This window comes from Cetorhinus maximus, chromosome 14 (genome assembly GCF_964194155.1).
Source record: "Cetorhinus maximus chromosome 14, sCetMax3.hap1.1, whole genome shotgun sequence".
Classification (NCBI taxonomy): Eukaryota; Metazoa; Chordata; class Chondrichthyes; order Lamniformes; family Cetorhinidae; genus Cetorhinus; species Cetorhinus maximus.
This window is the reverse complement of record NC_135892.1, coordinates 94,451,605-94,479,306: the sequence shown is the minus strand read 5'-3', so window position 1 is coordinate 94,479,306 and position 27,702 is coordinate 94,451,605. Positions and strand designations below refer to the sequence as shown.

The 27,702-nt window shown below is 42.8% G+C and overlaps 1 protein-coding gene across 5 annotated transcripts in view; it reads right to left on the bottom strand.

The window, feature by feature from the left end:
* The window catches only part of rgs7b (regulator of G protein signaling 7b), a 458,499-nt gene that overhangs the window by 65,358 nt on the left and 365,439 nt on the right, over window positions 1-27,702 (bottom strand). For all 5 annotated transcript variants that reach the window (XM_078557261.1, XM_078557263.1, XM_078557262.1 and 2 more), the window contains 4 exons: window positions 21,524-21,575; window positions 7,639-7,703; window positions 2,707-2,783; window positions 1,836-1,917 (listed from right to left, as the gene is read on the bottom strand). In XM_078557261.1, the coding sequence (XP_078413387.1) occupies window positions 1,836-1,917; window positions 2,707-2,783; window positions 7,639-7,703; window positions 21,524-21,575 (276 nt within the window). The remainder of the gene's footprint in view (window positions 1-1,835; window positions 1,918-2,706; window positions 2,784-7,638; window positions 7,704-21,523; window positions 21,576-27,702) is intronic.

Here is a 27,702-nt window from a genome sequence, read left to right as displayed (position 1 = left end):
ATTATCGACTGTAATCATAATAATCAATCAGTTTTCACCTTAGGTAAACTGCCTATTAGCCAGAAGAGGGATTCTAAGTATTCTGTGTTAAAGAAAGATTTTTTTATTCATAAGGAGAATATTTTCTTCTTTTAAGCTGTGTTTTTTCAATGAACTTTCAGTAGGTGTGAGAGAGGTTGAATTATTCATTGTTGGCTTTCATGTTTCCAGTCCTTGGAACAGCAAAATGGTTATTCCAATTTTCTAAAGTCTGTGTCTGTTGATTCAGTTAGTAATAGTTTAATGTGTTTCTAATGTACCTAATATGTTATTAAGCAACATTCTTGATTAAAAAGAAATTGCACTAAAAATTGTAGTAATTAACATGAATATAATCTTATTATCATCACAACTTGATACTTCTATTTTTATACCAAAATGTTAAGGAGTCCTCCAATATAGGGACGCAAAGTAACTGTGGTAGACTAGCAAATATGGATTGGTTGAGTAAGCTTGTTGGCATGCGCTTGAATTCTGCTGGGACTAATTTTCCAATGTAGTCCAGCTCGATGGGATGAAAATGGAGATTCTGCGGGCTCCATCCAGATGCAAAAGGGACCAAGCACATAGAACAAAACCATCCATAGTCCTCCATCAACTTGCAATAATCTAGCAACAGCATTCAGACAGACTCTGAATATAATGGTAATGCTCCCTACCAGTCTGGCAATGAGGTTCGCTTTGCAAGTTGGCAATCAAGTAGAACTTTACAATGCCTGTGGCATACAATATATGACACTGGATACAAAAAGTGGGGAAGCTCTCTATTCCAAAGTATAAGCATAGTTCACCTTGGTGAGGCATTGGACTGAAACCATCCTATTCACAAGGTGGAGGTTGCTGAAAAAGGCGGGTGTCAGAAGACTGCTGGTTTTGGAATGCCACGGTGCCATGTCTAGAGAAATACAACATAGCTGACAACAATTGGTGGTCAGGGTCAAAGCTTTGTACAGTTCCCAGAGCATAGTAACAGAAAGAGTTGCAGACTTTAAGGAAGCTGCCAAATTAAAGCTACTTAACAGTACCATTTCACAGTTGGGTGGCAGATTATGCATGTCACAGAGCATTGGCTATCAATCCACTCCATATTTGGTGCTGATCTCTGTAGCGTCCTGTACCTTAATCAATTGTACTTTGCAATTCACTCTTTGGCACATTCACATTTTAAAAGGGCTTCACACAGTAAATCATTCTCATTTTTAATTTGTTCTCAGGATGTGTGTGATGATGCTAAGGCCTCCTCCTTCAAACTCAGCCTAGCTGCATAATGCATGATGTTCTTTCATTCACATACACACATTCCAGGGCATGGTACACATTTAGGTGTCAATGTATACGATCAGGAAACTTTCACAATCTTAGCACTACTTTTCCAGTTACAGAATAAGTGAGGTAAGTCACCTACAATACAATCCTTTTTCATCTTTTCTTCATCCACCAAATAACGCAAAACATGCACTGAAATCTCAATTTTCAATATGATAATTCCAGCAACTAATTTCTGGCTGGCAACATTTCTGGGCAAAAAATCAGTAAAAGATAAACTGACAAAATTTAAAGATAGCACTCAACTTTGCACTTTCAGATATTCTGTAAAAAAAATTCAAATATTGACTTACTGCCAATGTAGAGGTAGCTTGCCTCCAAGGCTAATTACAGAGGACAAATTCAAGGCATAGCATATGCCAAAGAGCAATTGTGACTGGAATTCAATGCTTCTCCTCAAGGTGAGTTCAGAGGTGGGGTCATTTGATCGGACTAGATTGTGAGGAACCTTATATCCAGAGGTTACTTACCACAGGCCTGTGTACATCCCAGAAAGCTCTTTCCTGACTATCAAGAATTTTTCTTTCAATTTTGTCCCTTTTCTTATCAACTCTGTGAAAAAGAATAGTGTGATAATAGCATTTATTTATCTTCGCCAAATCAGCAAAAAGTTGCATTTATTAAGTAACGCTTCTCAAGTTAAAAATAGCACTCTAAAGATCTTTAAAAATGAGCATTGAGGAGGAATTAGTAGAATTTATTGTGGAAGGATGGGGTAGAGAGATTAAATACACAGGCTCTTTTTAGGAGGTATTTGAATACAGGGAGTAAGGCAGAGTTATTTAAGAAGAGAATTACACAGAGCAGGGGTTTTCTGACTTAAAGGTTAACCTCTGATAGTGTGGGTTAATCCAGATTCAGAGAGTGAGTGTTCATATGTATCCCTGAATTAAAAAATGAGTGTGAGGATCTTGAAATCAATTTGCTGGGGCGCGGTTTAGGGAGTACAAGGGCGATATTTATTCAAAGATTTATCTGGACATAGACGGGTGATAAAGTGTTCTGAACCAGCCGATGAGTGTGAAGGGTAGAGACAGGGAGGCCAGTGAAGCTAGGCACAGAAAAATCTATTCTTGAGATGGCCAAGATATAGTTGAGGATTTCAGCAATGGCAGGTAATGTTCCAGGGACAGAAGGCGACAATTTTGGTGATAGGCCAGTTGTGGGACTGAATTCCCATCTTAGATCAGTATGAGATGGAATGCTAAGATTTCAAACTATTGCACTTTCAGCCAAGGAAGTTAATGGAGGTGAAGCCAGATAAATATATAGGTCTTGGTGAGAACTGAACAAGGTAGGAAAATACCGCTTCAAAAATAGAATTAACTCTCTTATACTCACTTTGCTTGTGCTTCTGCTTGCATAAAGATAAATTCCCATTTACGAGCAAATGCTCTCTGTAGACGGGCCAAGCTCTCCTACAAATTGAACAGCCTGTATTAAAGGTATGATCAGCAAAAGTGACATCCAACTCCATAAAACGATCAGTAATTATTGACACCAGTGTATCAGCCACTAGACTGGAGATGAACAATTCTAATTTAATGACTTACAGCAAACAAAGTTTACAGCAATCAGAGTCTATTTAAAGAAAGTCTCTGTGAACTACAGCAAACAGAACTCACAATTGAAACAACAGCAATCTTCTAATAAAAATGGGACGACTTCTCCTGTAAATTGTGGTGAGTGGAGGATAGTTACAAACAAATTATGTGCATAGAATTGATTCCAGTCACTTGTGCTTTCCAAGGCTGTTTGATAATGGAATTACCAAATTATTTGCATTCTGGCTGGGACTTGTGGTGATACTATTTGCAGCTTAAAAGTACTTGAATTCATGAAAAGTTACTGCTGTTAGCAAAACTCTTAACTATCTGTCACTGTACTGTAGCCAAGGGGACATACCTATCCATCTCTGAGTTGTACTAGTTATTCTTACTGACATACTTCAGATCATGGTAATGAGCAAGGCAATGGTAAATTTTATGATATTAAATTCATTTTGCACAGTAGTTTTTTTCTATATATGAAGTTAGGCACAATCTCAGGACACATCATTGATATAAAGGCACATTATTGATAAAGTCACAGTAAGGACAGTTACAGTTACGGTGCCTGTACTCTGAACGTTAACATAAAATAACTCAACGTCTCTTGGTAATACCAAGTTCGGAAGTGAATGTTAAATTTCTAATTCAGTGCATCAAAGGGTAAAAGTAAGATTTCCATTAGCTTCTTTGAGCACTAATTTGACCATTAATTTACCACAAATTCCAAAAATCACAGCTATTCACTTCTGACATTATGTTAATTCTGCCCTCCCTAAACCTCTTCCTCTGTGTGAGCTCTCCTACCTATATTCATAGGCTTGCTATCACATGCCTTCTCCACTTCCACGGGCTCAACCAAAGGCAAGGCCATCTTCAATCACTTGTACCTTTCAGAACGCATAACCCCAACAAACGCAATTCCTCTACATCTGCCACAACAAAAAAATCTCTGCAAGTCACTTACAACTGCATGTTCAAATTTCCAGTTGCCTGGCCTTTGGCCTTTCATTTATCATATGACTTCTGCAGCTGGTGATCTGCTGAACCACATTCAAATCTTCACCTTGATGTCCTTCTGGCCAGTAAGGTCTTAACTCTCTACAACCATTGTTGCTTGCCCTGTTGTGGTTCTTATCAATGCTCTTTGAAGCCCAAGATTACACATATCTGGTGCACAACTGTTTAGCTGACTGTCACACAATAACCTCACACTCTACTCTCCCAAAATCACCCACTACTCAACGATCATCCTGGGAAGCAAAGATAGGCCTTGGTTTCTTTCCTTCATTACCCCTTAAGCTCCTCTCCCTACCCATAAGGCCTCAACTTCAACAGTGTGCTAGGAGCTCATGGACCAAATATTCAGCAGCATCTTTCTTATACCATTTTTCCCTTCCTCCCAAGCAAACCTCCCTCCAGGCTCCTTGGCCTATCCTTGATTTTTATCTAGTTTCATTTGTAACTTCCCTCATGTCCTCTCCAAGCTCACCTCCAATTTCAACAACGACCATCACCACCACCCCTTCCCCACAATCCCCTAATGTCTGAATACTTACTAAAAGTGAAAAAAAAGAATGCTGGATCTTTGAACAGTAAGCCTTAAAAATCCTGAATCTGAATTCATATTAGGAACATACAGCTTAAATTGAAAATCAAAGCTTAGTCAAATAGCCAGTAATTCCCAGTATAGCCAGTAGTGGGAAAATCCATCAAAAAGGCCAATTACATTCTGGGTTTAATAAATAGGAGCATAAAGCACAAAAATATTGTAGAAAACATTGGTTACGTGACAGTTAAGAGAGTTTTGGGCACCCCACTATAGAAAGACCATACACAGTACCAATACCATGCCAATACAGAGAGACCATAGAGTGTAGACTCACTCGGATGGGAACGAAAAGCAAAAATCATAAGGAAAGCCCTGAGAAATTGGGACTATTTCCAGTATAGCAGAGAATGTTAATAAGAGATTTAATATGGATTTTCCTTTTTTAAAATCCTTTTATGGGATTGGGGCGTCACTGGAAAGGCCAGTATTTGTTGCTCATCCCTAATTGCCCTTGAGAAGGTTTGGGGAACCACTGCAGTCCATCTGGCATAGATACACCGACAGTGCTGTTAGCAAGTGAGTTCCAGGAATTTGATCCAGCAATAGTGAAGGAACAGCGGTTAGTTCCAAGTCAGGATGGTGTGTGGCTTGGAGCGAAACAGGTAGGTGGTGATGTTCCCATGTGTCTGCTGCCCTTGTCCTACTGCCCTTGTCCTACTAGATGGTAGAGGTCATGGGTTTGGAAGGTGCTGTTGAATGAGGCTTGGTGAGTTGTGACAGTGCATCTTGTAATGGTACACACTGCTGCCACTATGTGTCGGTGATGGAGGGAGTGCATGTTGAAGGTGGTGCCAGGGGTGCCAGTCAAGCAGGCTCCTTTGTCCTGGACTGTGTTGAGCTTCTTAAGTGTTGTTGGAGCGCCAGTCATCCAGGAAAGTGGATAGTGTTCCATCCTCTGACCTGCTCTTGTAGCCATAGTATTTACATGGCTGCAATTTCAGCTTCTGGTCAATGGGAACCCCCAAGAAGTTGATTGTGGGGGATTCAGCGATGGAAATGCCATTGAATGTCAAGATGAGATGGTTAGATTCTCTCCTGTTGGAAGTGGTCAAAATCTGGCACTTGTGTAGTGCAAATATTACTTGCCACTTATCAGCTCAAGCCTAAATGTTGTCTTCCTGCATTGGGGTTGCCTACTGTGATTAAATGTATTCCTGGAGGTTTCATCACATCACTTGTCCTATGCTTCAGCCATTAGTCAGCCAGTACATCCATTCTTGTGGCCCTCCTACATCAATTGGAAATCAGAAAGATTCATTACCCAATTGGACGATGCTTGACTGCCAACCAAACAGCCTTTTTCCTCCCATTTTCAATATTTTTATATCTGGTGAAAAGAAATGTCAAAGAAAATGACAGAAAAACAACCTTTTTTAATGTCCGGATGATTTTTCTCCAGGGTTGCATGCAGCAGTGTCCTGGGGAATGATCTTCAATTGCTGGAGACAACAGGCCAATCCTGGAGGGTTGGACCGCTGTATGGATGGACTGCTTCACTATCTGAGGAGTCATTAACTATACTGAACACTATACAATGATCAGCAAACATACCCACTTCTGATCTTCTGACAGAGATCAAGCAACTGAAATGCGACTGGTTGTGGCTAGGACACTACCCTGAGAAACTCCTGCAGCAATGTAGAATGGTTGGCCTCCAACAACCATAATCATCTTCCTTAGTGGTAGGTATGACTCCAATCTGTGGAGAGTTTTTCCAGATTCCCATTGACTTCAATTTTGCTAGGGCTCTTTGATGCCACATTGGGTAAAATGCTGCTTTGAAGTCAAGGATAGTCACTTTCACCTCACTGCCTGAGTTCAGCTCTTTTGTCCATGTTTGGACCAAGGCTGTAATGAAGTCAGGAGTTGAGGTTGAGATGTCAGTGATGGGGGTCATCAATTTAAAATTGCCACTAAGTGAGGTGAAAGTTTTGATGGAATGTCTTTACACAGAGGGTTGTTGGAGCGCAGAATTCTCTGTAACAAGGTGTGACTGAGGCAGAGAAAATTACAGTTTTTAGATGGAAATTGGACAAATATTTGAAGCAGAGGAAGATACAGGACTTTGTGGAAATATCAAGGTAGTAGCACTAGCTTTGTATTGCTCCAATGAAGATCCAGCTAATACACAATTAGCTAAGAGGGCTCTTTTTGTGCTATTAACTTCTTTGATTCAGTGGACTAAAATCACTGGCATCGGAAGTGCATATTCAATAGATTGCAATAGATTGTTAAATCTTTATCATTCTACCAATGGAGGCAGCTGGCATTTAATACATTAACATTAAGGTTGTATGGTATCTTTTCCTCTCTGTCAATATGGTAGTACAGCAGCAGGTGCAGTGAGATCAGAAAACCAGGTGAGCGGGTATCAGGTATTGTTTGAGCCCAATTCCTTCCACATGTCATTTGTGTGCTAACGCTTTGGCAGATATTTCATGCCATAACCTCTTCATGGTCCCAAAATACAAACATAGGTATTTAAACAAAGGATTGTCGCAATTTCTTGGCTTTTGTGCTAGAATCACAGAGTAGATACAGCACAGAAGATGGCCATTCGACCTGTTCTGTCCATGCCTGCTCTCTGGAAGAGCCATTCACATAATCCCACTCTGTTGCCTTTAACCGATAGCCCCAGCAAACTTTTTTGCTAGGACTGAGCTTTTTGCATTCAAAGAGGAGTGACATTTTTTTTTTAAATGGTTGTAATTTGAATTGTTAATCTGTTAAATTGGGGCTTGTTTTCTGCTGAAAGTGTTTTGACATGTGCAATATGTTTCAGCAGTTTTTGTAAAAATTTCAAGGTTTTGTTTGTGGTTGTCTCATACAATCACATAATAGGATCTCGGATGAAAAACAGTCCTAAAATAATTAGTCTATGACTCATTTAACGTGCACTTCATAATTTGAGCATTAGTCAGTTCATTGCAATTTAAAATTCAAACTCAAAACTATTTTAAAGCTTGAGAGGCATTTTCTAAAAGCTGAAGTGTGAGAGATATTTTTAAGTACCTAATGATGATGATACTCATATATTTGGTGAGTCACTCAGTGCTTATCCAAATAGTCAGTAAATGCCGTCATTCAAGTTAAATTAATCAAAAGGGTACTCACGGCTTCATAGTCTGCTAACTCGAGCCGTGCTTTATTTTGCATTGTCCGCTTGCAGAGGTAAACCGCTGTGAATAGAAGCAAAATAATTATTGCAGCTTTGAAGGAGCAAAAGAATTGTGTACAGATGTGAAGAGTTTCTTTTACACAGCAAGTTGTTATAATCTAGAATGGACTGCCTGAAAGGATGCTGGAAGCAGATTCAGTAATAACTTTGACAAGAGGTCTGCACTCAAGCCTCTACTTACAGGTGTAATTTCAGCTCTTTAATAGCTGGCTAGCTTCACTGGGCTGGCATGGCCCCTGGATTTCAGCAAGCTCCAATTTCCCTAGTTATACCAGGTGAGAAATGGCTCCCAAGGCTTCTTCTGAGCCCTAACCCTTTCAGCATGGACCAGTAACCTTCTGCCACCTTCTCAGCTCCCCAGGACTTCTCCTGAGTCCTAACTGCAGAGAGCAATCAAACAGCTCCTGGGGCTTCTCCTGAGTCCCAATTACACAGAGCCAGCTAACAGTAATGCTTTTGCTGCCTGGAGCCTGCTAACAGCAGCACCTTTATCCCTGCTGCAGAACACTCACTCCCCTCACAAACACACAGATAAATTGAAATCCTAGAATATTCTTAAGCTCCACCCATCTCCAAGATGATGTAGCCTTCCAGGGCTTACTGAATACTTTTTAACTAATTGGAGCTCTAACTCCCAAAACAAAACAACTCTCTGGGCTGCATTTCTTTGCAAGCAGTGCAGACACCTCATCTCAATTCTCCAGCTAAGTTGGCCTACCTGCTGTTTTATGATCTTACCTTTCTAGTTGTTAACCCCTTAAGTCAACATGTCCCCAACCCTTTAAGTGCAATAAGGCACTCACACGTGTGACTTATCCAAGTCTTTACATGGCTCCTCCATGTTTTGTAGACCTCTAGCGTTCCACAGTGGGAGCCGCTAGCCACACTGATCTTAGGTTGAGGACAGGGATTGGGATATGCAAAGCTTTCCAAAATCGGGACACTGGACCCTGGTACCAAGGGCAGGTGTGTGTCGTCACCAGCACAATGCTGGGCGATGCAAAGAGTCTTAATACTTTATATCTGTCACTAAAAATTTGCAAAATTTCAAGCGTTAAGGCTATCACAAGTCTGGATATTTGTCGGGCAAAAGACTTATATTTCTGTACGTTCAGATATTGAGATATTGAAGACGCATATCGTTCGGGATCTGCATAAAGCTGTTGTTCATTTCAAGCCATTTCCTTCTTGCACCTAGTACAAAACCAAAGAATTTGGGCTCAAGGCCTCCGGTCAATTCCATAATTTCTAATTCCAGATGTTTATATTTTTGTCTTTTTTCCTCCCATGCCTTCTCAAGTGCCTTATTATCATCCTCATAATGGACTGCTACATCAGCAACCTTTGTTCCCTTGCAGAAAATTATGTCAGGTTTCCATAAGGATCAGTTTTTGGCTGTAAGCCTACGCTCCAGGTATGATCCCCAGCCGTACTTGGTGATATATTGATGCAGCTGATCCAGTATCTTATAATGGCACTTAATTCCAGCATTCTTGACAAAACGGGCAAAATCCAGAAATATGGGCGAGGGATTTGTAAAGGGCCTCGTACCTCCTGCAACTTTTGATCATGTATGGCCGGCCCCGAGTCAGGGTTGACTGTGTGGGATACAAATTAGCCCATAATAACAAATTACTGGTAAAGGTGGGACGATTTGATATGGCAGACAGGTTTAATCCAAGTATTTGGGATCTTGTCATTTTTGTAATATGAAATACCAGCTCCTTAGCTCGTAAGCCTTGACTATTTTGCGAATTCCCATTCCCTCCAAGCACCGTAACTGCTCATCCGTTTTCGTCTGGCCCGGGCCTGGATGTCCGAGATGGATGCGGCTTCCAAGATAGATTCAGTGAGATCTTCCTCTGCTGGGGTACAGCCATGTTTCTCTGGTAGGAAATCATCAATTTCCTTGAGAACTTTAAGTTCTCGCAATCTTTTAATCCTATCACTGTCTCTCTCGCCCCAGGATTCGAAGGACGCCCGTATCACCACATCCATAGATATTTCAAGTGCAACACATTTACGAATAATCGCAGCTGGAATTTGGACTTTGAGCTTGGGCGTGCCAAGCCCTCCATTCCTGTTACTAGAGTACAGGAGGCCATTGGTTACATGGGGTAGGCAGTGAGGGAACTGCTTTGTGGCATGTTTGATAATCTGATCCAGTTTGACTAGTGTATTCTGTGATACCTTGGAGAGGATCAAGTGGAAATGCAGCCTGGGGACGACATGTGTCTTCAATATCTCAATTCTTTGTATTGGTCGGAGATTGCCTGTATGCTTCCCATCCAGGTCTTAAACTTCTCCTCCCAGTCCCCTTCTGTCATGCCTGTCCAAGGATCCATCCAGGCACCCAGGTACTTCTCAATCTCTCCTGGGGGGTTGTAGGATACGGATTCACTCCTTAGCTTCTATTTTTTGCCATGGTTGTATAAAAAGGTCTTTCCCCTACATGTAAAGTGGAAACCTTTGGTTTTCGAAACATTGCTCTTTAGTCCCATATTATCGCAAAATGTCTGGACTAGCTTAAGGTTCCGTCCCATTCCAGCGTGGGAGTCGCTTAGGAGGACAATATCGTCAGCGAAGGCCAATGCAGAACAGTTGACTTTTTTGCCACCCAGGTGCATAGAAATGCCTGAGTTGGCCTTCTCCAGGGAGCATACCATTGGGTCCAATGCTATGTTAAATAGAATTGGTGATAGGGAGTCGCCTTGCTTGACCCCCCCCCAGCAATTTTTATTGCAGAGGTCTTAGTTCTGTTTCCTTCGGCCACTGTGGTATTATCAGAATACAGATCTTCGACCAACGGGATGATGTCTGTAGGTAAACTCATTTTGCGTAATGCTTTGCCAAGTAAGTTATGTCCAACAGAGTCGAATGTTTTGGCGAGAGCAACAAAGACAACTGCAAGGTCCTTCCAATTATTCTTAGCTCCTTTAAATGATGTTTTCGAGAATCGCAATGTTTTCATTACGTCTGATTTCAACAATAGAGAGAAGAGTTGGGGAAGTCTCATAGCGTCTTTCTTATGAATATCCTGGATAACTTCCAGGTTCATCCCACCTGGGCCTGCTGAGCTTTTCTCATCAATCCCCTGGATTACAGTACTCATCCTTCCTTTTCCTCTATAGGCCTCATTGGCAACCTGTCGTCCTTTTGACCAGAGTATTTAGCGAATTTACTGAGATTCGCTTGGTTGTTAGGTGTTGACGGTTTAGTATGAAAATTCCACTCCAGCTCTTCCCTAGTGAGAGAGCATAAACATGTAGATGGCGCCCCCATGAGCTGTCTAGCAAGTTGACGCCTATTGAACTTGTAGAGCATGTGGGTTGCTCTAGATAGCGCTTTCTGGGTTGCACGTCTATTCCTTGCACCAGTGTTACCATAACACTTTTCTTTTCCTTAGTTGCATTTATCCCATTTTCTACATTAACCTTAATCTTCCCAGAACTAAAAATTACCTCTAAAATATTACTATGAACCATGATTAGTTATTAATAAGAGGTGACTTGATTGAAACATGTAAGATCCCGAGGGGACTTGACAGGGTGGATGTGGAGAGGATGTTTCCTCTTGTGGGAGAATCTACAACTAGGAGGGGGGGGTCACTGTTTAAAAATAAGAGGTTGCCCATTTAAAACGAAGATGAGGAAATTTTTTTTCTCTCAGCGAGTCATGAGTCTTTGGAACTCTCTGCCTGAAAAGGTGGTGGAAGCAGAATCTTTAAATATTTTTAAGGCAGAGGTGGATAGATTCTTAGTAAGCAAGGGAGTGATAGCTTATCGGGGGTAGGTGGGATGCAGATCTAAGGTTACTATCAGATCAGCCGTGATCTTATTAAATGGCGGAGCAGGCTCGAGGGGCCAAATGGCCTTCTCCTGCTCCTTGTTCGTATGTTCGTATGATCTAAGCAAAAACTTCCATAGGAAAACAGGATTGTCTCTGTGCCCTAGCCACCAATCCCCAGCACCTCCCCATCAACCAACATTATCAAAAGTAGATTATCTGGCAATACATGCATTTGCTGTGTGTGGATCTTTGCTGTGTGCAAACTGATGGCTGCATTTGCCTACAAAATAACAGCAACTCCACTTCAAAAATAATCCATTAGTTGTGAAGCATATTTGAGATGTTCTGTGGCTATGAACACTGCTATATAAAATAATTTTTTTTTTCTTTTTAGGCTAGTTTCAATTCTTGGAATAGACTATTCCGAAACTGCTTCGGAACTGCCAAACTGGATTCAAAAGTGCTTTGTGTTACTGAGTGTGTGATTGACCTAATTTACCAGTCAAACTCTGGTGTCTGGGAATGAGGTACTGCAGGTCAATGGTTAATTGAGGTCCAGAGGGCAATGTCTAACTGGATAAATATCCTAATATCTTGTAATTCCTACTGACACTATACTTTAAAGTCTGTCACTGTACCATACTACAGAAGAAAAAATACAATGAGATCAAGCTGCATAAGTAGAGAGTATCTTGAGTCAGAAAATCCAATGAAGGGGCAGGCCAAAACCCACTAACACTACAGATGTGTGCCTAACTGCACCCTGCTTTCTAGGTTAGGACTATTAAAATAGTTCTTAATCGATTGTGGTCCATCTGAGGTGGTAAGTGGTCCAGTTGTGATATTTAAGTGAGTAAAATACCTCTTTCTCAATTGACCAGTTTTGTACTGCAATCCTTCTAAATTTTAAATCCCCCACGCCCCAATATAGCCTTTAGCAATACTTTAAAGGAGGGATGCACAGACATCCCTTTCACCCAATGTTGCTAGAACCCAAATGGAGGACAGCATATTGCAGAATGTGTTTCCCACATTTGCATGGTGTCATAATACACCTTCTTCCACCTTGGGAACAGAAAATCTGATGAGTGGATTCTGACTGACTGCCGCATGCAGAAACACATCACTTTTAAGAGTCTCCACAAGCAGAGTTTCAGTTTGCCACATGGGATGTACACTCTCTTTCCACTGGGACACATCCATGACCTAAATACAGGTAGCTCAGCCTCAGGCTAGCAGAACTAAGGCTTGAGAAGAGTACTGTCTTGAAGATAAAATGGAATTGTCGGCAGCAGTGGTTGTCCTCAATTTGATGATGATGTCTACCCAAGATCTGCAGGTTGAGAACCAGTCCATTCAGACACTTGAAGACCCACAGCAGAAATTTGTGACCGGAGTGTGTCACTGATATTCGTCCAGGTCTCACTGCAGTACGGGAGTGTGGTGATGACAACTGCTTTGTACACTAGGACTTTTGTTGGCTTGCAGAGGTCTTTATTGTCAAACACTTGCTGCCGTAAACTGTAGAAGGCTGAGCTGATGCAGCTGATCCAGCGTACGATCTCCTTATCAATGCTGGCCTTTTGAGAGAGGTGGCTGCCAAGGTATAGGAAGTGCTCAACATATTCCAGTGTCTCTCCTTCAACATATATGGGAGGTAGAATATTTGGCCAACCATGTAAGGGTTGATGAGAGTTTTGTTATGGCAACATTTAAGGACAGACTGAGTTTCTCGTATTCAGAATTGAAGACTTGAGGGTGGCTTGTAAATCTGCTGCAGAATGGGCAGTGATGTTGCAGTCATCTGCAAATAGTAGATCATGTATCATATATCTATGATAGTCAGTTTACTTTTGGCATGGAGAAGACTGAAGTTAAGGAGCCATTTAAATGTTATTTAATAGTGACACCAAAGGGTAGCTGATCTTTGATGAGGTGAATAGCCACTGTCAGGCAGATTGTAAATAGTACGGGGACTATCACACAGCCTTGCTTGACCCCAGTCTGGATTTTGAAGGCACCTGTTTCAGATTTCCCACTCAAGACAGTTACAGTCATATCATCATGAAGCAGTTGCAGGACTGTGATAAAGTTCCTTAGCCATCCAAATCTTTGGACCACAATCCACAGAGCCTCACAATTTACTGAGCCAAATGCTTTGGTCAGGTGGATGAATGCAGTGAAGAGTTTTTAGTGTTGTTCTTGACATTTTTCTTAGATTTGTCTGGCAACAAAGACAATATTGGATGGCCCTCTGGAAGGTCTAAAGCCACGCTATGTCTCAGGGGGGATTTCCTCAGCCATAGGAAGTGGGCAATTCAGGAGAATGCGTGTCAGGATTTCCCTGCTATGGACAGACCTTGATAGTTTCCACGGCATTATTTATATCCCTTCTTGTCGCATTTCTGAAGTCAGGGGAGAGTTTTTTCTTTCCAAAACTGCAAGCAAAAGTCTGCCAGCTTTGAAGACCTCAGCTGGAACAGCATCAGGGCCACAGGCTTTGTTGTTTATCATCCGCTTAATTGCTTGTTGCAGCTCTCCCATCGATGGTGGTTTACCCATGGATTCTACCACAGGGCACTGGGAAATAACCTGGAGAGTATCAGATGCCACTGTGGATTTACGGTCGTGGAGTTATTCAAAATGTTCTTTCCAGTGTTGACGTAAGGCATTGTCGTTCTTAAGAAGGTAGACACCATCCTGTGAGCGAAGTGGGGTTTTGTCCATTTGACCTTGGTCTATAGATGGCCCTGGTGGCTTCAAATAAGCTTTGCATATCATAATGGTCAGCATGTTATTCAATCTCTTGGGTTTTCTCTTCCCACCACTTGTCCATTATCTTCCAGATTTGGTTTTGGGTGTCAGCCTTGAGCTGTTGAAATGCTGCCTTCTTGAATTATGCCCTTGGTTTGTTCTGCCAGGCAATGAAGGCTGCTCACTTTTGTTCCAGAAGGTCACATATTTCAGCATTGTTTTCATTGATCCAGTGCAGGTGACAGGGATGCTCGAACCTAAAGACCTGGACACAGGAGTCTAGTACAGCTGACTATGTTTGAGCCCACTGTTTTGGAATTAAATTGGAGGTGTGATAATTGGTCCAGATTGGTCATGGTCTGCATTTGGGGAACTCCTCTCTACAGTCTGGCTGCTTTAGGCCTGAGACATTGATCTTCTTCCTCTTGGACTTTTGAGCCTGGCAATGTCTCGGTATTAGGTGGATGTCCATCACCGACCAAAGAAGGCCAGCAGGCATCAGTCCCCTCATGGATCAAATGATGCAGACCTCACTTAGGTCTTTAACCTGAACAATGAATAATCGGGATGTGTCAATGCTTTGATCTAGGATACTTCCATGTGGTTTTGTATTTGTCCTCAAGGCAAAAGAGGGTTTTTGTTCTAATGAGACCATGCTGAGCACACTTTGTCAGCAGGACGACACCATTTGCATTGGCTTTTCCCATGTCTGTTTTTCCCAATGGCTTCGCTCCAGACATCGGAGTAATGGCCAACCCTGGCAGACCCCAGGAGCATGATCTTTTTCTTCTTTTCAGAATAGAACTTTTCCTTAACATCTTCATCGGAGTCAAGTGGTGGAATTTTATGGCAGCGGGATTTTACGTGCCCGCCAAAGTCAATGGAGTTTAGAATGGCTCGCCGCATTTTACCACCCCGTCCATAATCCAGCACTGATGATGGTGGCATATTGGTTACGGGGTGTAGGTGAATGTTATGAGTCTTTCATTTATACAAATGGGGAGTTCTGGCAGTGCATCCAAGATCCTGTTCCAGATGGCAAAACCAACTCTATGGACACAAAGGTCGCTGTCAGCCTTTCCTTTCCAGTAGAAAGCATATCCCCTGTTTGTTCCTTCAGCTGTCCCTCCTCAGTAAGTCCCACTGAGGGCAGCGATGTCAACTTGGAGTCTTGACTTCTCATGTTGCAGTTCTTCTTTCCGGACGGTCACTCTTGAGGTTATCCATGAGTGTTCTAACATTCCAAGTTGCAAAATTTAAAGTTTTCTTTCTTTGACCATAAGGTACATCTCTGTCCCAACACAGGTGTCCAATGACATTGGTGTATCTGCCACCTGCATGCAGATTCTTGACTAAGGACTCCCAGGTTCACAGCCCTGTCCCAGTCACCACTGCTCCGTCTCCACAGGATTTGGCATGGATCCTGGTAGACCTGTCTGTGACTTTGTTGAATGTGGGAATCTTGGGGCTCCGTCATTCTTCACATGATCTTGACGGGTTGGCGATCAGATTTCGGTGACGTGCCAAACCACAATGAGTGGGACCACCTAGCCACTGCAGCCTTCTTCCACCTTCATAGCTGATGAGATACAGTCTTCCTTTGCCTGTTCTGCCATTGAGGACTTTTTGGACTGCACTTTGTCTGGCAGCTCCCCCCGACTTCGCCGTCCCCGGTGGCCCTTCCAGGAGTAAGGAGCTCCCACCTGCATTGCTCAAGGGAACATCACAGTGTGCAAGCCTCTCCACCACATCAAGGTGGCAATCGATGGAGGGAACATGGATTATGGTGCTTCTATATCCAAAAATTTACTATTCTAATTGTGTTGTTTGCTAATCTTTAAAATATTTCTCTACCGAGCAATGATTTATTTCTCTTGATTTTCCTTATTGTAAATTAATATTTGCATTACCATATTTTCTGTTGACTTAGTCCAATACCGTTGTCTATACAATTATGTAATTGAAAGGAAGTCAGACAAATAGCACGATTTGCAAACTTGTACCACAGAAACACTATTATGTCAAGATCTCACCTATCATCAACTTACTGTTGACAAGCTTGGTGTTTTGTCAATGAGGCTCATCATCTATCAACAAATTAAAAAACTTGTCGACAGCAGATCAATGGGTGAGGAATTTTCCATTACGGAAGTCATCAGACTGCCCTAACTCTTCAGCAGCTAACTGTTCAGACTTGCTAGACCCAACAACACCAACAAGTTTGCATGGTTCAATTCACAATCTCTGCTGAATTTGCTGACATGGCACTAGCGGTGCCATATCAGAACTCTGCCATTGGGTCTCAAAGAAGTTATATCATTCAGGGTTACTACTTCTGATTGATGTCTGATGGCTACTTTGGAAGTGCGAGTACATGGATATAGAGTATAGACATTACTGGGTTTATCCGTGCTGCACCCTAGTACTGGATAGCCTATAAATGCTGAATGTCAAAGCTTATATGAATCATGCCATGTGAGTTATGGGCCAGGTGGGTGAAGTGCCATTAGGATTCCAGGATCTGTGCAGCTATATCTCAGGAGAAGAGGGGAAGGAAAAAACTTGATGAGGAACAAATGAAGGAGTACCAGACACAAAACAAAACATTTTACATCCAAAGCATTCAGCTTTTGGCCTGGACAGGTTTCCCAGCCAGAAGACAGGCTTGGCTTCCAGTCAGGCAGGGAGCACTCCAGGTAGGTCGGATCCCCCGGTGGGGGTCCGATCCCAGGGAGGTCTGGTTCCTGACACTTAGGGGAGTCTAATCCCTGATTCTGGAATGTTGGTGGAAGTGAGGGGATCCCATCCAAAAGGTGGGGCCAATTCCCTGATCTGGGGGTGCTCTGATTCCGAAGGGGGGAGCGGCCAAACCCTGACCTTGGGAGGGGTCTTACCAAGGGAGCTGGAGGTGATTCCAATGATGGGGGTGCTTGGGGGATTGGGAGAAAGCAGTTTAGCTCCTCCTGGTCCACAAGGACTGCTATTAAGACACTTGTCTTCTCCCTGAGGCTGTCTTCACCTTGCTGCAGCTGTCCAGTCACAGTTAAACTTTCAAAGCAGATTAAATACAAGGTTTCAAAGCTTGCTAACATATAACCAACCCACCTTCTGGGAGTGGGGTGAATTCCCAACCCCTTCTCCTGTCTTGGTAAAACTCAGAAGTCAATTGACTTTCCAATGTCCTGAGTATTTTTGTCCATTAAATCCAGCCCCCCACCTGCATCAATCCCACATTATAATTCCCCCTTTAACACCACAGAAGATAAGCAATTCATTTGGTCTTAATTATTTCTACACTACAGTTAAACACTTCTCTGATCAGGTTAGTAAAGGCTACCTGACATTACACTCAATGGAAAGAATAAGGTCTGTTTGCGTCTGGAAAAAGCAATTTGCCCGTGCTGGGTAAGTTTGCTTGTAGGTTTGTAGTATGTATAAGGTTTCTGGTTATTTTATGGTAACTTTTAAGTCTTACCACCTTTACACATAACCATAATGCCAACTGTAGTCTCGGCACCCTCTCACACTCTGGGGGAGGTGCAGGGAGAGCGGGGAGAGGTGTTACTGGGACATCTTAAATGTGAAAGTCACCTACAAGGGGTATTGTGCCACAAACCACAGTGGAGAAGCACCAGAGATGATGGCGACCTACCTGATATGAGACTCATTAATGTACCATTAATTTCATTCGAGAAGAGAGCCCATAACGCCTGTGTGAAGTCCATGACAGATGGTGGCGTGCCCACCCTGGCTGTGCTAACTCAGATGGAGGAGGACATCCTGTACCTCACCAGTCAGCAGGAGGCCAAATCGATGGGCACAGGAGGGGCTAGAGTTAGTTTTGGAGCTGGTGAGTATCCTAAGGACCCTCTCTCGGCAATGGGGTTAATTTCTGAGAATGGAATAGCGGTTGGGATAGGTGAGTGAGGCACAAAGGCTCAAGTTCAAAACATCTGGGCCATGCATCATGTGTTGCATGTCTGTGTCTGAGATGAAGCTACATTGACTCAGTATCCCTCCTCATTATTGATGTGCACTGACCCTCCTTACTCCTTCTGCAGATCATTAATTGATGCGACTATACAACCACCCCAAGGGTCCAACGCTAACCTCTGAGGAAGAGGAGGGGGTGTCAGAGTGTGCACTGTCCCATCTTCATTCTGCACCTAGCTCCAGATCAGATAATGGCACTCGTTGGGTTTGCACATGTCGGCTGAAGTAGTTCCACAAACTGGGGGCAGCTCTGCACACTCTGGACCAGCTGCTGGAGGCTGTGACAGTGCAGGCTGCTGACTCCCAGGGGAGTATGGGAGACCAGGATGATGTTGAGTCCCAGGCAGATGACAAGCCTCTGGTGTTGTCCATAAGGCAGCATATGTTGTATGTTGCAACAGGAGATCCCTGAAGATCTGAGGAACTTCCAGACAGTATGCTTACCCTGGCATAGACAGTGGAGAAGTCCAACCAGCCATGAGCACTGTGATCACTCTCTGCTCTGAACGCATGGCTTCCTTCATCAAGAGATTGGTGACTTTCATGGAGAGCCACGCCCAGCAGTTAAATGAAGGGTTACTGGGTATATGTTCAGACCTGCAAACCCTCACATTGTAAATGACCTGAAGTAGACATTGCCAGTCCGAGGGATGGACAAGGCGCCTGGTGCCTACACCAGGTCCTCTTGCATCGCTGATAAGCAGAGAGGGCCGTGTGGACCTCACAATGGTGGATGAGCAGCAGTTGTTTGCATCTGGGGGCTCCTCTCGAGGTGCTCTTGATGGTGACTGCCACTCCTCCGACTCTCTGCCAGTGACACCAGGGCCTCAGCACACTGTGGAGACAGATGAGGCTCCTGTCACTGAGCAGGAACTCCTTACAATGCCTTGGCCTTCATGGCTTCGGGGGACTAGAGGACACTAGACAAGGTTGTCCAAGCCAGCTGAGTTTCAGAGTCAGCAGCCTGCCTCCAGTACAGCTGGTGACACTGGGGAAGTACCACAGCACTGTATCCGTAAATAAATGAAGGAATCACTATAAACACAGAGGGATAATAACTAGTGTTTGCTGCATGTGTAAAGCTGAGTTTTGTGCTGTTAACCTGATCTTTATTAAATGTGTCAGTCAAAATATGTGTTTGACTGTTAATATGTCAACTGGGGACTAACTCACAATGATAGAGTTTGCAGAGCCATGAAACCTTCTGACGAAAATCATAAGAGCCTTTGGAAATATATTCAGTGTTTGGTTCATATGCCAGGTTGTCACCTCCACTCTGTAGTTTGCAAGATGACAGCAAGACCTTGGCTGAACTGTCTTATAAGGGCCTCTCTCATCTCTCTGGCACCCATTCTCTGCTGCCCACCATGTAGGTTGCTATAGTCATGTTCAGTGCTTTGTTCATCCTCCAAGTTATTGCTGGACTCATCATCTGAGGAATCAGGGTGGCCCTCCAGCTCCTCAGTCACAAGGGCTTCTCCTCTTTGCAGTGCCAAGTTGTGCAGAGAACTACACATGATGATGATCAAGGAAACATGATCTGAGGTGTACTGCAAGGCGGCAGCACAGCGGTACAGGCAATGGAAACACATAATGAGCAGACCTAAGGTTCTCTCAATGGTCACCCTGGTAGGGGCATGGCTTGCATTGCTGGTTGCTGATGACCAGCAACCCTCCTCCCCCTCTCCTTCTCGTTCTCTTTTCCTCACTGGAGGAGCCTCTACCGGAGAGGTCTATTCCCACAGCTTCTGTTGCTGCAGACAGCCCTGAAATTGTCCCTCCTTGGTGCAAGTCCCTCTTCCAAGTGAGTCTCTCAGAGATGTCTCCTTTAATTCCTCAGCAGCAAAATCAGTCAATATTTAGACACTGAACAACCCCACAGCCCTTCCTACAAATGCAGCTGCAGACCCCTAGTCCTCTCTAGTTCCTGTTCTTCTCTCTTCTTCTTGCTTTTATCCAACCCTGGAGCTCTCTGAGGCATGCTGCCACAATTCCCACCCACCCTGCAACCCTCTGAGGCACTCTGCCATGATTCCTGCTCACCTGTGCGGCCTGTGCAACTACTGTTAAATTGCATGGGCTGCATTAAATCAGGGACAATTGCTTTGATAAGTTCTTAAATTATTCCAAAATTGGCCTTAAACGAAAAGTTGACAGGCTTCCAATTTTTGGGCCCCCTCACCTTACGTCATCACGCTCGATTTAACGCTTGGTCGGGAAGGACTGCCGTCCGCCTCCCAACCATTAAATTCTGCCTGAGAGCTCGCTTATTGATAACGATCACACAGGAATTTTTATGCATTATCATAGAGAAACAGCAGCATGGGGTGTAAAGGAAAGCATTTCTGTGATATACGAGTTAGCCACGCCATGGGAATGTGTTGACTTGAAGTATGAAAAATTAGCTTCAGTTAACACCTACAAAACAGACTGAGGAATGTTCAGCATCTGTGCTCCACTAAAAGTAAATCAGGTGTGTTTGGGTTGAAGAGAATTGTTTTAAAGTTATAGGAGGAGCGAAATCCTAACAGTTTTGATATGTTCAAAACCCGCAGATCTCCTTGACAAATGGTCATTCAGTAACACCCAGGAAAAGGCTGAACGTTTCTTGCACTTAGCAGGCAGAACTAGATTAACAGAATCAGGTTTTGTCATCCTTATATTCTTATATGGCTATTACTTTATTTCTATGATTTGAGATAAATGAAAAACAATTTATTTGTGGTATAATTAACAGTGGTAAAAACAGAGTTCTGTAACAACATGGTTTACTTCTTATTCTCCATTCAGCTACCTCATTATGGACATAAAAACAGAAAGTGCTGGAAAAACTCAGGAGGTCTGGCAGCATCTCTGGGGAGAGAAACAGAGAATCCAATATGACTATTCTTTGAACTGTTCCCAAAGAAGGGTCATATTGGACTCGAAGCATTAACCATGTTTCTCTCTCCACAGATGCTGTCAGACCTGATGAGCTTTTCCAGCCCTTTCTGTTTTTATTTCAGATTTCCAGCATCCGCAGTATTTTGGTTTTATCTCATTTTAGACGGTTGCTTTCTTCAGGGTCTAGAATGCCAAGACAAGTTACGGGTTTTAAATATGCATGTAAAATGTATGGCTTATTTCTTTTAAAAAAATATTAACAATTAGTCATTGCATATTTAGATAAATGCTATAATCTCATCTATTGAAAGGAAACCATATATTTGCATACATACATTTGTAGCCTTCATTTATTGTGCCTCCTGTGCATAGAATGAGGAAATACTTTACATAAGTACTAACCATAGTCAGTGTTTTCTGGCTCCCAACAGTTTGATGGCCAAAAGTATGGTGTCTGTAGAAAACAAAGGAGAACATATTTGTAGTTCATTGGTTTCTTTTGAAAGCATCAAATAATAGTTCATTTTTCATTTCAGGTAATATAGCATGTCTCAAAGATGTGATTATGTTGAATATTGATTTTTAATTCATCAGCTGGAAACAGGGATTAGACTTTTAAAAAGCCAGAGTTTTTGAAACTGACTGGAGTGATTTCAATAAATAAAAACAGAAACTGCTGGAAAAACTCAGCAGGTCTGGCAACATCTGTGGAGAGAGAAACAGGGTTAATGCTTCGAGTCCATATGACTTTTCTTCTGAGCTGAAGGGAGGTAGAAATGTGATGGGTTTCATGCTGTTGAAGAGAGGGGTGGAGCAGGTGGAGCAAAATGGAAGGTCAGGGCTAGGTAGGAGCTCAGGAGAGCTTTGACAAAGATGTAATGGACACAAGACAAAGGGAGCGATGATGATAGTGTTAAATACTAAGGCAGGTGTCAATAGTAGCATAAAGGTCAGTTAGCAGAATGCATTAATAGCAGAACAAGGGTCAGCGCTCTCTGAAAGTAAAACATGAAAACAAGTTACAGACAGGCCCTTGGGGGGAGAGGTGGAAAGAAATATAAAAAATATTAAAATGGAGGTCAGAGTTCATGGCTGAAGCTGTTGAGTCCACAAGGTGTAAAGTGCCTAATTGGAAGGTGAAATGCTGTTCCTCCAGTTTGCGCTGGACTTCACTGGAACATTGTAGCAGGCCGAGGACAGACATGTGAGTATGAGAGCAAGATGGGGAATTGAAATGGTGAGCGACAGGAAGGTCGGGGTCATGCTTGCGGACTGAGCGAAGGTGCTCCACAAGATGGTCACCCATTCTGTGTTTAGTCTCCCCAAGATAGAGGAGGCCCCATTGTGAGCAGCAAAAGCGGTAGGTTAAATTGAAAGAAGTGCAAGTGAATCACTGCTTTACCCAAAAGGAGTGTTTGGGACCTTGGACTGAGGGAGGGATGGAGCCTTCTGCAATTGCATGGGAAGGTGCTATGGAAAAGGGATGAGGTGTTAGGGGTGATAGAGGAAACATAGAATTTAGAAAATAGGAGCAGGAGCACCCTTCGAGCCTGCTCCGCCATTCAATAAGATCATGGCTGATCCTTTAACTCAACACCATACTCCTGCTCTTTCCCTATACCCCTTAACACCTTTAGAGCCTAGAAATCTATCTATTTCCTTTTTAAATATATTCAGTCACTAGGCCTCCACAGCCCTCTGTGGCAGAGAATTCCACAGGTTCACCACCCTCTGAGTGAAGAAGTTTCTCCTCATCTCAGGCCCAAATGGCCGCCCCGTGTCCTGAGATTGTGACCCCTCGTTCGACATTCCCCCCCCAGCCAGAGGAAGCATCATCCCTGCTTCCAGTCTGTCCAGCCCCATCAGAATTTGTATGTTTCAATGAGATCCCCTCTCATTCTTCTAAGCTCTAAGTGAATACAGACCTAGTCAGCCTAATCTCTCCTTATACGACAATCCTACTATCCCAGGAATCAGTCTGGTGAACCTCTGCTGCACTTCCTCTATGGCAATTATATCTTTTCTTCAGTAAGGAGACCAAAACTGCACACACTGCTCCAGGTGTGGTCTCACCAAGGCCTTGTACAGCTGCAGTAAGACATCCTTGCTCCTGTACTCAAGTCCTCTTGCAATACAAGCCAACAATCCATTTGCCTTTGTAACTGCTTGCTGCACCTGCATGCTTGTTTTCAGTGACTGGCGTACAAGGACACCCAGGCCCCTTTGTACATCAACATTTCTCAATCTATCACCATTTAAGTAATACTCTGACATTCTGTTTTTCCTACTGAAGTGGATAACTTCACACTTATCCACGCTACACTGCATTACCATGTATTTGCCCACTCACTCAACGTGTCTAAATCACCTTGAAGCCCCTTAACATCCTCCTCACCACTCACATCCCCACCTAGTTTCATGTCATCAGCAAACTTGGAAATATCACATTTGGCTCCCTCATCCAAATCATGAAAATAAATTGTGAATAGCTGGGGTCCAAGCACTGATTTCTCTCTTTGTAATTTTATGCTTCCATCAAACTGCATGTTGTCATTGGCAAAAAATGGCCGTGGCCCAATAATGCAATGTATCCTGACATTGTTATAAGGTTACCTGGCCAATAAAATACAGTAGCCTGGGAATTATTGCGAGCGATATAACTGTACAAATATGCAACATACTTATAGCCGAGCAGATGGTTTACTATCTCTGGAGTTTTCAGTGGACCAGGTGATGACACCCGATTCACCTTCCTAGATGAGCCTGAGCCGCATTACGCACTCTTCCTTCATCATGTCCAAGTGACTGACTCTTTGATGGTAGTTCTGCTGGCTCTGGTAATTCGATCTACGAATCCTGTTCTTTCTATGCCTGCTAGACTCATAGGTCAGACTCTCTTCCTGCGTAAGCTGCTCTAAGACAGCCAGTAGCAATTGCTGTGCCCATACTTAAGGCCAGAAATATTCTCAGTGCCATCCACTGCTGCTCAAGTTGTAATTTTACTTCACAATCTTGCCTTTTATTCAGTTGACTAAATGTGGATTTGACTTGCAGTACAATGCTCACTTTTCATTCTTACCTCCTCCAGAATAATTCATCCCTTGCGATTGGATCCATAGCCAAAAAAAAACTTTTTTCCATTATATTTTCCCAGTGGAATTTTAAGTAGGGGCAATCTTCAGTGTAGCACTTAACATGGATGAATAACCTATAATCACAACACTAAATAGACACTTCTACATTTTCAGTAACATTAGCAAACACGCAAAGTGTAAGGTGCAATTATGTAATATTTGAGGGCATAATGATAAATGTGTTTGACAGATATTTCTTTGCAGCACCCTCCAGTCCAATGCATGCTAAACTAGAAAACTTAGCAAAAATTGATAGATTAGTGGTGGCAATGTTGCCATATCATCCTTTGGAAGCACCACCCTCTGATTGTAAATGGAACACTAAAGTTTACAGTACAGAAAACAGCCATTTGATCCATTTTGTCTATGCCAGATCTTTGTGAAAGCAACTTGAAACTAATCTTCTCCTTACAACCTACCTTTTTGACAAAGTTTTCAGACATCTGCTCTAATATGTGGCTCAGGTGTCACATGTTATAATGTTCCTATGATGGGCTGTGGTACGTTTTGCTACATTGAAGGTAAATGCAATTTGTTGTTTTTGTTGTAGCATCATGGTTAATCTATCTCTTTACATGATGTACACTGAAATAATATTAAATGGGGTTGAAATCATGCAATGGGATATTATATGAAATGCATTATTTTAGATTAATATAGTGAATGAAGGAATTTCATACAAATACATTAGTGAGTTTGTAACTAATATTGCATGTTACTATTGCAACCTATGTTCAGATGGGATTGACACAAGGCTGTTTTTCCTTATCACTGTTGATAGTCAAAAATAGTGTACTTGCTGTTACCGTCAGTTATTTCATGGAGAAAATCACAGCTTGTGAGTCAAGTGCAAGGTATTTTAAGATAGTTAAAAAATAATAAACTAGTTAACAATATTAAACTAGCTGGAAAAGCTAACTAGTTAGAAAGAGGCAAATATTAGCCATTTATTGTCTGTAACATACTAACAGATCATGAACTCTGAAACATGTTGTATCAGTTTTTAAAAAGTTTGCAATCTCTTTGCATTGGATATTTAGGGATTAAGTCAATATTTAACATGAGCTTTGGTGGCTGCCTTGGTGATTCTGCTTTGCTTCTGAATTAAAAAGTAAGTGACTTAATTCACATGAATTTTTAATGCATTTTCACACTGGGATAGGAATTTCCAGCAGGGTCAAAATTGCTTCACATGGCCCAGCAATTTACTCCTGGTGTGAAAAGGAAGAGTGGGAATAAACAATAAACAAAAGCTTGTGCATGTTTGGATAAAAAAAGGATCAGATAAATTTTTAAACCTAAATATGAGAAACAAAGCATTTTGAACGTCAAGGGCAGAATTTTATGCCCGTGGGTGGGTGCACGCCCGACCTCATCGGGCATAAAGTTGCGGGCGATTATGTCGGGCGAGCATCCCGATGTCATTGCGCACTCACGCGATATTTAGGCCGGCGGGCAGCACGAGAGTCGGCAGCGCGCTCGCCGACAATTAAGAGGCCTATTAAGGCTATTAGTCAATTAATTAGCCGCTATTTTTCACTGCCCGTCCAATCTTACGGTTGGCGAGCAGGTAAATCTGCCAGGCGCCCTTTGGATTTTTGAGGAAACCTCATCCAAGGGCGGGATGAATTTTCTGATAATAATTTTTTAAAAATAAAAATGTTTGGGCAGAATTTTTATCCTCAACATGTTTAAGGTGAGTGATTCTTATGTGTGGAAATTTTTTTCCAAGATTTTAAAATCTTTATTTAAGGGTTTAAAATTCTTCAGCTCTCCGAGGCAGTTCTCTACATGCACCCCTGCGCCTGCGCAGACTTCAGCGCTCGTTCTCCTCCTGCCCCCACCCCGGCAGCGCTGAGCCTTTCAGCGTGCATTTCACGCTGGCTGGTCATTACTGCGCCAGCCAGTGTGAAATTGTGGTCGGGGTCCGATTGTGGGTGACAGGCTGTTTCCCAGCTGCTCTCACGCCCACTTGCCGCGCCTGCCCGACAACCTCAAAATCTTGCCCTTAGTTATATCACTGGCCAAGTAATCCAAAGGCCTGGATAAATGAACCAAAGGCATGGGTTCAAATCCCAGCATGGCACCTGTGGAATTTAAATTCAATTAGTTAAATAAATCTGGAACTTAAAAGTAAGTGCCACTAATGGGAGGATCATTAAAATAATGCATTATCATAAAAACCTACTTGGTTCACTAATGTATTTTAGGGATGGAAATCTGCTGTCCTTATCCAGTCTGGATCTATATGTGATTCCAGACTCACAACAATTTGCTTGACTCTTAACTTCCCTCTGAAATGGCCTAGTAAGTCATTCAGTTGTATTCAGGAAGATGGCTTACTACCATCTTCTCAATGGCAATGGCAGGAATAAATGCTGGCCTTGCCAATGATGCCCACATCCCACAAATGAACAAAAATCCTACTTCAAGAAGTATATTGTGACGTAATCGCCTTCAACAATCAATTGAATACTACTGAAGGCATATATGGGCGAGATTACATTAATATGAAGTGAATCCTGACTGGAGACAAGGTAAAACAGCTGAATAGGAAACCACAGTGGATGCATGAATTCTCCACAAGCAATTTATGTGCTTAAAGCGACGCAAGGAGAGCCTTGAAACAAAAACCTACCCCTTGGTTTCATACACATTCTCAGAAATTGCCGTGTAATGCTGCTTGCCTATATTCAAAGTGATTGTCTTTAAAAGGTAATTCATAGTGTGAGGTATTACGCGACAAAATAAAGTCATTTTTGGCCTGATTTTAGGAAACAGAAGTAAATTTAAATACTGCTTTCCATTATCTTTCTGTCCTAACTTTTTCTGGGTTCAAGGCACAAAAACCAGGGATAATGCTCCAGAGCAGCACTGTTGAAGGTGCTGTCTCGCAGATGAGACATTGAGCCAAGTCCCCATCTGCCAGCTCAGGTGGAGGTAAAAGATTCCATGGTGCTATTTTGAAGAAGAGCAAGGGAGTTATCCGGGGTGTCCTGGCCAATATCTATCCCTCAATTAACATCACAAAAACAAATTATCTGGTCATTATCGCATTGCTGTGCATAAATTGGCTGCCGCATTTCTGACATTACCACGGTGACTGCACTTCAAAAGTACATCATGGCCAGGATTTTCTGGTCGTCAGGGGGGCTTGGCGGGGGAGCGGCAGCGAATCGAACCGCCGCCCACGATTGGGCCGTGACTGCCATTTCACGCTGACCGGCCAACTAACGGCCAGCCAGCGTGAATCACGCGCTGCAGCACTCAGCACTGCCTGTGTGGCAGGGGAGGAGGGTGAGCACGGAAGTTCGCACACGCACACACGTGCATGCCGTAAAGGCTCCCTGAGGCACAGCTGAAGCTTTTTGAACATAAAAAATAAAGAATTTAAAAATGTTAAGCAGGGACATGTTACATCATTTTCCCACATTATATTTCATTTGC